Here is a 10,035-nt window from a genome sequence, read left to right as displayed (position 1 = left end):
GAGCAGGGAGCCCGATGTGGGGCTCGATCCCAGGACCCCGGGATCATGACCTGAGCCGAAGGCAGACGCTTAACCATCTGAGCCACCCAGGGGCCCTCAAAACCCATAGTCTTAAGCGCTCTGCTCTACTGCCTGTGAGCAGAATGCTGGTCGTTTCAAATTCAGATACTTTGCATATAACCTTTTTTCCACAGTAGAAATCACTCGTCCGTCTCTCAGGTAATATTTTCTCTTGATTTTACAAAAGCTCTAGCCATCTTGGTTACCTGGTCTTCAAACTCTTGCAGCACAGATCCCTTAAACCAGGAGGGTGCTTTAGGCAGTAGGCCCCCTGACAGATTCGAAGAAGAGAAAAGCAACCCCCCAAAGTCAGAGGAACTAAGAACATAGCAGTCTGAGTCCGCTGAATAAGAACAAGTCACCTTCGTTCCTTAATGTCCCTAGAGGGCATTGTTGCCTCAAAGTAGAGCACGTAATTGTGTTTTCAGTGACCAGCCAAGTCATCAAGAAGTACGTGTGTAACATTCTGTCAACTCAATAAAATTAACAATGGTATACTTCTAGAAACAGTTTTTTAAGTCTTTAATGAACAAGTTTCTCTTAGTTGAAAATATAACGGACCTCACTGTTGTAAAACGAATGAGGCATTACTGTTTTTACCTAAATAGGACACAAACCCAGCTCCTTTAGTCTTCCTGTGACCTCGGTGATCTAAAAGCTGATAAAAGCCTCAGGGGACAGAATGAATCTTCAAATAGGACATATTTTCTTTATTTTTTTATTTTTATTTCTTTAAAATTCTTTACTCTTTTTTTTAAGATTTTATTTATTTACTTGAGAGAGAGAGAAAGCATGAGCAGGGAAGAGGGAGAAGCAGGCTCCCCGCTGAGCAGGGAGCCCGATGCGGGACTCGATCCCAGGACCCTGGATCATGACCTGAGCTGAAGGCAGACGCTTAACAGACTGAGCCACCCAGAAGCCCCAGGACATATTTTCTTTTGAATTTAAATTTCTCCGCGCAGGAGGCCTGCTTCTCCCTCTGCCGCTCCCCCTACTTATGCTCAGTCTCTCTCTCTGTCAAATAAATAAAAATCTTAAAAAAAAAAAAAATGTATGTAAAGGTCAATGTAGCATCTCCTATAGGTCAAAAGTGTCTCCTTACTAATTAAAGGCCTACTTATTAAAAAAAAAAACAAAAACTTAAATCTCTTAATAATTCAAATCATAACTGATATTTTAACTAAGGTCTCTTATCTTAGAAGTAGAAAATGACTTTATAACTTTTTAAATACAGCAGTGGGAAAGGTTTGGACAGATGTGCTATGTGCACACAGAGGTTTTTTGTCCCCCATTCTCAGCCAGGCCGGTTTCTTCATGTCCCATTCACATGTCTTGTGCTTTCTTGCCGCCATGCTTTGGCCCCTACTGTTCCATCTGCTTGGAATCCTACCCCTTGTTCTTTCTCTAATCTGTACGTACATTCAAATTCCAAACACTCCCTCCCCGAGCTCCAAATGATGTCTCCTGCCTAGAGATTCATAAAAAACCTGTTGTGTGTTTGCCTGTTCATGAGGCAGCACTCAAGACTCTTTTTATCTATTTCCTGAGCTCACTGTGTTTCACGTGGCGAAGAGGTAGCGTAGCAGAGAGGGTTACACACGCGGCCTCCAGAACCAGGCTGCCCTGGGCTTAAATCTCAGCCTTACCACTTATTACCGTGTGATCTAAGGCAAGTTGCTTTTCCTCTCTCTGTTCGTCTGTAAAAAGGGATAATAGTTTACTACCTCATGGGTGTTTGTGAGGATTAAACAAGTTAGTATATGTAAAACATTTAGGACAGTTGTTGTCATGTAATAAGTACTGTGTAAGTGCAAGCTATGATTATCATGATTTTTAGTATGTCCACAAGTGGTTTCTAAGCTCTTTGAGGATAAGACCCTATTCTGTTCCTCAAAAGCTATGGCCTAGCTTTATAGATATCCAATGAATGCCCACTGATTTAATTTAAATAAGAATAAATATGAGCAACTAATAGAGAAACATCTGGAAGGATACGTGCAAAGGTATTAACAGTGGTGGGTGGTTAGGATTATAAAAAGTCCTTACATTCTTTTTGCTTATCTTTATTTTCTGATTTTTCTATATGGAATATATATTACTTTTATAATTTTACAAAATTACAAAATAATTTTTCTTCAGATGGATAAGAAAAATGAACCTGGAAATTCACGTTCAGGCAGGATGTTATTGGAGAATTTTCCATTGCATTTTGTAGACAAAATTATATTTCTGCATATTATTCATTCTGCTATTTTGCCCTCAATTCTTGCTGTCTCTCAAATGGATTCTTTTAAAACTCTTGTTCTTAATGGTGGTTATTTAACTTTTTAGAAATGCCTAATGAAATGGATTTTTACTTGATGACTATAATGATCACAACTGCTTTACATTAATGATTCTTTGGGTTTATTTGTAGCTTATGGTGCTGCTCTCTGGAGTAATAGCTTTCATGGTGAACTTATCGATTTATTGGATCATTGGGAACACATCACCAGTCACGTATCCTTTTCCTAGTAACTCACAAATGCATAGTCTTTTATATTTTCCCAAACTCTGTCACATTCATTTCCTTCTGGGAACCTTGCACTTACTATTACGTGGCCTACACTGAGTAGCTAGACTAGTTTTCAGTCTTTTCCTATATCTTTCCACACTAGACTGTATGGAAACTTAAAGAAAGGTGAGCCAGGGAAATGGGTTAGTTTTCTGTCTCACGAAGACTTTTTTATTTTCTTATGCGGTAAGTGACCTTTTTCCCTTATCAAAATCAACATAGAACACCAAGCCTGGTACATAGTTGAATTAAATAAATACTTGTTGAGTGGATAATGGAGTGGATGCCACGGTTTTTAATCACTTTGCAGTCCCTATAGTAATAAAGTACAGGTACAGCCAATCCAAAAACAAAAGATAACTTCAGACCATTGACATCTGACGTTTGAATATGTTTTTGTACGTATTTGGATATGGGTGTGCCTGTTTTTCTCAGTATCACTTCCAATCAAGAAATGAAATCAGGCCTTAGAGGTCTGAATCATTTTTAACATTTTGCTTGTCATTTTGTTTCTCTTCTCGTTTCACTCCATCTCTACTCTTAAGCAAAGGCAAAGGATTTCCCCAAATCAGAGGTAGTTTAGAAACATTGTATCCAAGTGTGCTGATTTATTTAAATGAGTGAGAACTGAGATGTCAGCAAAGTAAAACAGCCTATTTGCTAACTATAATAAATACCAACAACAGTTATAATAAAAATAATTTTTCTAAAAAAACCCCAACACTTAATAAATGTTTATTTTGCACCAGGCACGTTGGAAAGAAACACCTCAGGTGTATCAGGCATCAAACTCTCAAAGCAGCTCTGTGAGGTAAATTCTATCACTGTATTTTGCAGAGCAGGAAGCAGAGGTGCAGAGAGGTTAAGCAACGCGCTTACGGTCCTATAGCTGAGAAGTGTGGTTTCCAGATTTGAACCCACGCGGTCTAGTCCCAGACCTTGTACACCATGCTGCCAAATCAAGGCACCCAGTGATGTGCCCTGATTAAGAACATTCGCTCAACAGATATTTATTGAACCCCCACTATAAACCATGCATTGACTTAATAAGTGCTTACATGATGAATATCTACCGTATGTTGGGTCCTGGAGATACAGTAGTGAGCAAAAATGCTTGCTCTCCCAGATTTCAATTCTGGTGAGGGAGACTATAAGCAAGAAAAACATTTAAGTCTACATGTACAGTGTGAGATAGTGTGAAGTGCCAAGGAGAAAAAAAGGAAAGCAGGAAAGAGGACCTGAAATGTTGGCGGCTGGGTTGAAACTTTAGAGGGGGCAGTCAGGAAGGGGACTTCTGAGTGAAGACCTGGCGGAAATGAAGTCGCCCCATGCAGATCGGGATGAAGAGCGTTCCCGGCAGAGGGAGCAGCAGGGAGGCCCTGATGAGCACCCAGGAGGCCTCGTGGTTGCAGCAGGGAGAGGACAGGTGGAGAATAGTAAGGCTCTGAGCGGAACAGGGCGCCGGGCTGAGCAGAGCTTGTACCTGAGCGAGATGGGAAGCCGTTGGCGCTTGGGGCGGGGAAATGATATGATTTTACCTATGTTCTAATGGGATCACTCTGGGCTACTGAGTTGAGAGTAGGCTGAAGCAGGGTGTTTCAGCCTCAGTGCTGTTGACCTTGTGGGCTGGACAGTTCTTGTTTGCAGAGGCCGGTCCTGCGCACCGTAGGATGTTTGGCAGCATCCCGGCTTCCACCCACTAGATGCCAGTAGCGCCCCGTTTTCCCAGTTACGACGGCCAGAAAGGTGTCCAGACCTTTTTGGTGACAAAATCAGCCCGGTTGAGAAGCACTGCACTGAAAGAGTGCAGTGCGCTGCAGAAAGGATGGTGGTTTGGTACCAGGATTGGAGCCTGGGTATGTTTTCAAGTAGCACCAACGGGCTTTGCGGACAAGGCGGAGGTGGAGAATAGGAGAGGGAACAGGTTGGCTCACGTGGCTCGGGCCTGAGCGCCTGCCTGGTAGGATGGCACTGCCATCAGCTGACATAGGACAGCCCGGAGGAGGTTTGGGGCTGGGGAGTTGGGGGAGAACAAGCCTGAGAGTTCCGGGTCGGGGTCTCAGCCGCAGCTCTTCCAGGGACAGTCAGGTGTCCTGCGTAGATGCTGTTTAAAGCGGTGAGGCTGGTGCAGGTCACCGAGCAAACAGGTAGGAGAAGAAGAGCCGCCCAGAGATTGGGTCCTGGGTCACGTCCGTGTTGGCTGCTCCAGAGCTGAGGGGAGCTGGCGGCGGAGGCCGAGGAGGGGCGGCCGGGGCAGGGGAAGGAAGGCGTACAGGCCCCCCCGGGGGAGGCCGTGTTGATTGGCACTGACAGGTCGCGCCTAGGAAGGCTGGGAATTGAGGAGGGGGCGCGGGAAGGTGGAGGGCGCCCGTGTTCTGACAAGAGCTTCCTGAGCGTCGAGGGGAAAGCCTGACTGGAGCAGAGAGGGGAATTGGAGATACCGGGTATAGACCGTTCCTTTTGCATTGAATTTAATGTGTATGTATTTTTTTTTTTTTTTACCTCACTGAAGAATTTTCTTTCAATTTGCCTTCCCTCTCGTATAACCACCTTCCACAGAGCATGAACTACTTTAAAAGAGAGGCTGAGGAGTAAAGAAACACTGAAGTGTTAGAACCAGTGTGCTTTGAGATAGCCCACCATGGGAAACGAAGCGTGTCTACTAATGGGTGGAATTAACGTCCCGGGGACGGGCCTCTGTCTCTCGGAAACCCCGTCCAGTGGGTCCGGCGAGCGCAGGTCCCCTGGTGACGCGGCCGGCGCTCTCCTGCCCCGGAGGAGCCGGCGGAGGCCAGAGCCGGAGGCTTGCGGTCAGTGAGGGTAAATGTCATGCTTAATGACAGGGGGTGACACACGCAGGTAGCATGGCGCCCAGCGTGTCACCGATGCTCAGTCTCACTCCCCCCCCTTGCCCCTTTTCCCTCCCAAACTGAGGCATACTGGATGTGTTTACCTTGAGTCTGCTATCTGGTGCCACACACATCTCCCTCATTTGCCAAGGGAAGTTTATTAGAAATAGCACTATAAAACATAATCATAAATTGCTGGGCAAAACAGCTTCTCTGTGCCTTGTTCTGAATTCCTTTTCCAACCTTATAGCATAGCCCCTTTGCTCTTCTCTGGAGAGAGAGCGTTGAGATAGTTGAGGTAGTCTCCCGTCACTATTGCTGAAGCCTACTGAGAAAACTAGGATCGACCCAGACCAAAGTTCTTGTTTCTCATATGGTGGCGGGGGTGGGGGGGGCAGGGGGCGCGGGCGCGACTCAATCGGTGCTTCCTGCAGTTCTTCCAGCCACGGGAAGGCTTCGCGGGCGTGCATGTGTGTGTGAATGTAACATCTAGCTTGTTTTTCCTTCTCTGTGTGTGTGTGTGTGTGAATGTGTGGATATCACAATCTAGCTCGTTGGTTTTGTTGATCCTTAGCCAAAAAACTCAGCTATAACATGTTTGGACACTTCAAGTTCTGCATTACTTTATTTGGAGGATATGTTTTATTTAAGGATCCATTGTCAATTAACCAGGGTCTTGGCATGTTATGCACATTATTTGGCATTCTCGCCTATACCCATTTGAAACTCAGTGAACAGGAAGGAAGTAAGAGTAAACTGGTACAGCGTCCATAATTGGGTTTTGGTGGAGAAAAGAGAGCCACCCCAAGAAGATAAAAAAGTGTTAATTCAGTGTGCAAGTTACTTTCAAAGAGGAAGAAAAAATTATATTGCAAAATCCATTGAATGATGGTTTGCAAGAAGTAGGACAAAGGACATTTTATTCATAAATAGGACTTTCTCTTTTAGAGTACCTCTAAGACCACAGCTCCCTGCTTCTTTTCAAAGATTGATTATATGAAGTCTCTAGGATGGCTTGATTATGCCAAATAAAATACATGAAATTGAAGTTCTATAATAGTGACAGAGGGATCCAGATCACTGTACTACCAATGTGTTGTGGTTTGTAGGTGTCCATACCCTTCTAAGGAAGGGCAGGGAGGACTCCTCTGCTTGCTCATAGGTGGCCCCCAGTGTGAGCTCTTTTATAATTTCAGCCAAAGCGTTCAAGTCAGAATTTAAATCTAGCATTTCTCTTTTAGTTGGTTTAGTACAACTTCCTGCTTATTTCGCTTACAGAAATGAAATATCAGTCATAGAAAGCAAGGTGTAGGAGAGAAGACCCTAAGAGAAAATCCAAATCTAAAAGTACCATATTTCCAGTAGAAAATTGATACAAGAAGTTACACATTATCCAGAAAACTACGGTTGCTATAGGTGTCCGCTTGTTTCTGAGCTCTCAGTGAACTCTAGAAACTGTATGTGACATTGAAAAATACAATAGCTGCATGTTTAAATGGCCCAAAGAGGAGACTATGCATGGAACTGAGCAGGTGTCTTATCCTGTTCTGTTGGCCTTGTCGAGCATTTCATGTTGGTCATTTCTTACTACCACCTCCCTGCTATCACCCCCTGCCTCCCACATTGGAGGCAGGCCTGGAGCTTTCTTTGGCACTAAAGGCTTTGTAGTGAACTCTCTTTCTAGGGTGGCTGAGGAAGATTTTCATGCAACAAGTCAGGGCAAATACTATCCAAACATTAAGGAGAAGCTTGGTGAAAATATGAGGAAAGATTTTAAAGAGAAGTAGAAAAATAGTCAATATTTGCCCAGTTCCATTAGTTTTTAAAAGGATCATTTTTAAAAATTAGGTTACAAGGGAAATACAGGGTTTCCACTTAAGGAAATGTAGTGTCACACATTTCCTTGCAAAATGTGTTTCTGCCTTCCAGCTTCTTGATAGTTGAGCATTAAAAGCTGTTGTTAACTTCTCACGATAAATTGACTGAGACAGTCCCTCTTGTAATAAATCTTTTAAAAATATTACATATAAACTTTAAATGAAAAAACAACTCTTAAGACAAAGAGCCACATATAAAAAATAGACCTTTTAGGGTTTTTTTTTTTTTCCTGGCCTGTTTGAAAGGAAAAGCCTCACTGAAAATCTGTTTTGACAGAATTTCAAACTATCGGTCAGTTATCAGGTGACCAGTATGTGTGATCTTCTGTTTTTGTTTTAAATATTCTTTGGTTCTCAGTTTCTAAAGATATATTTTATTGTGCTAAGAATTATGAAGCAATCTGTCTTACCAGATGAGTCTCAGGCATTATGTTTGTCTAAGAAATGTTCTCTGTGTGTGTTTAATATCTAATTATTTCCCCAAAGCTGGAGAAAAGTATTTCTATGCAGTGAGGATTATATGACTTCTGCACACAGACAGCTGAGTTGATTTGTGCTATGTGGAAATTCTTTTAACTATAAATACTTGGGGGGTATAATCAATGTTGGGGCGGGTTATAATAAATGACTGCTGTCAATAGGAATGCAATAAAAAGACTGGAGCAAGATAGGGTAAGGGTATGTGTATATAGAAGTGAATAAAATATGTACTGGAACTGGAGTCTGATCAACGTTTTTTGTCCTGAAGATGATCTGCGCACTGAAAAGGAAATCCCTCGGGGAAATGACCAGGCCCAGTCACAGAAACAAACCAGAAACAGTGCCGTGGATGAACACCCACTGTCCTTTTGTTACAGATGTAACTGTGCTGGGTTTTAATTCTATGTTAAATGGCCGAACTTCAGTTTTTATCTGTTACAAATAAAGAGAACCTGATATTTTTACTTTCATGTTGTGTGTCAGAACTTTTTGGAACCAGTGAAAGAAGGATAGCATCTGTGTGTATTTGCAGTGGTAATGCTGGTCTGACCAGCTCCCAAAAGTGTAGAATCTAATAAAACAAAATTCTCATGTTATTTTAAAATAACCCAGGGGCACCTGGCTGGCTCAGTCAGTGGAACATGCAACTCTTGATCTTGGGGTTCTGGGTTCGAGCCCCATGTTGGGTGTAGAGATTACTTAAAAAAAATAAAATCTTTGGGGTGTCTGGGTGGCTTAGTTGGTTAAGTGTCTGCCTTCGGCTCAGATCATGATCCCAGGGTCCTGGGATCGAGTCCCGCGTCGGGCTCCCTGCTCAGCAGAGAGCCTGCTTCTCCCTCTGCCTTCTGCTCCCCCTGCTTGTGCTCTCTCTCCCTGACAAATAAATAAATAAAATCTTTGAAAAATAAAAGCAACAGCATTCATCGGACATTCCACATTGACTCCATCGGTAAATAGTTGTTAGGTGTATGAATGTACAGAATGGCCAAAGGTGAAAGTCGATTAAAAGAATGGAGACCAGTTTTATTAGATATCTTCTGTTTTGCATTTCTGTTTCCAAACTTGAACTGGGTTATACTTGCTAAGCTCAGGAATATAATGATAATTTCATTCACTCAGCAGAAGTTTACTGAACATATGTGCCAGACCTTCTACGAGGCCCTGTGCCAAAACAGCCCTGTATGCCCTATGATCTTAAACCTCTATCTAGTAGAAAAGATAGACATTAATGAAATAAAAACAAAGTGTATTTATGATGACATATTCAGATAAATGCTAAAAACATAATTCTCTAGAGCATATAATGAGAATGTGGCCCAGAATTGGCTGTCAGTGAAGGTGTCCATAAGGAAAAGATGACTGAGCTGAGCTCTGATGGAATTATGGACGTTAGATAAGTAAAGGGAGGGGATTGCATTCTGGTGAAAAGGAATAGCACATGCAAAGGCCCATTGGTTGGAGGAATTATGATGAGTGGAACTGCTAACAGGACGGAATAGAGAGGCTACATTTCAGGGAGGGGAGGTATGGTGTGGCATGAGAGGAAAGGAAGGCTGGCCTCGGACCATAGAACACCTTGCAGGCATGTTAGGAATCTAGTATGAGCAAGAGGGAGTGTTCTGAGTGTTGTCGCAGTCAACCCCTTTGTGTTGAAACTAATGAAGGCGAACCGGAGGGATGCTAGGAGACCATCTGGGAGACGTTGTACTGAGATGTGATAGCTTGGAGGGCTGGTGGCGGTGGCAAGATGATAGACGTGGACAGATCCAGGAGAATTTAGTAGATGGCATCAACCCGGCTGGAGATGGATTGGAAATGGAGGGCACCGGAGGAGGTGAAGTCAGGAATCACACTGATTCCTGGATCTGGTTGGTGTCGCTGAGAGAGAATGGTGCCATTCTGTGAGTTAAGAAACACAAGACAAGGGGTGGCAAGGGAAGGAGGAAGATGATGAGTTAATACATAGCCATCTTGATTTTGAGGCATCTTTGAGACATCCAGTTAAAAAATGTTAATCAGGGCGCCTGGGTGGCTCAGTCGTTGAGCGTCTGCCTTCGGCTCAGGTCCTGATTCCAGGGTCCTGGGATCGAGCCCCGCATCGGGCTCCCTGCTCGGCGGGAAGCCTGCTTCTCCCTCTCCCACTCCCCCTGCTTGTGTTCCCTCTCTCGCTGTGTCTCTCTCTGCCAAATAAATAAATAAAATCTTAGGGACACCT

General features: G+C 43.4%; 1 protein-coding gene across 8 annotated transcripts in view; it reads left to right on the top strand.

Moving 5' to 3' along the window:
- The window catches only part of SLC35E3 (solute carrier family 35 member E3), a 34,976-nt gene that overhangs the window by 11,070 nt on the left and 13,871 nt on the right, over positions 1 to 10,035 (top strand). For 3 of the 8 annotated variants that reach the window (XM_035002186.1, XM_035002183.1, XM_035002184.1), the window contains 2 exons: positions 2,477 to 2,559; positions 6,051 to 8,132. The exons of 1 other annotated variant lie outside the window; for it this stretch is intronic. In XM_035002186.1, the coding sequence (XP_034858077.1) occupies positions 2,477 to 2,559; positions 6,051 to 6,237 (270 nt within the window). In that variant the 3' untranslated portion in view covers positions 6,238 to 8,132. Of the gene's footprint in view, positions 1 to 2,476; positions 3,426 to 6,050; positions 8,291 to 10,035 lie in introns of those variants that run through there. 4 more of the 8 variants (XR_004678720.1, XR_004678721.1, XM_035002185.1 and 1 more) reach the window with 4 other exon arrangements.

The sequence above is a fragment of the Mirounga leonina genome, unplaced genomic scaffold (genome assembly GCF_011800145.1).
Source record: "Mirounga leonina isolate KUSES-001 unplaced genomic scaffold, KU_Mleo_1.0 Mir_126, whole genome shotgun sequence".
Lineage (NCBI taxonomy): Eukaryota > Metazoa > Chordata > Mammalia > Carnivora > Phocidae > Mirounga > Mirounga leonina.
This window is presented reverse-complemented; position numbering and strand designations above follow the sequence as displayed.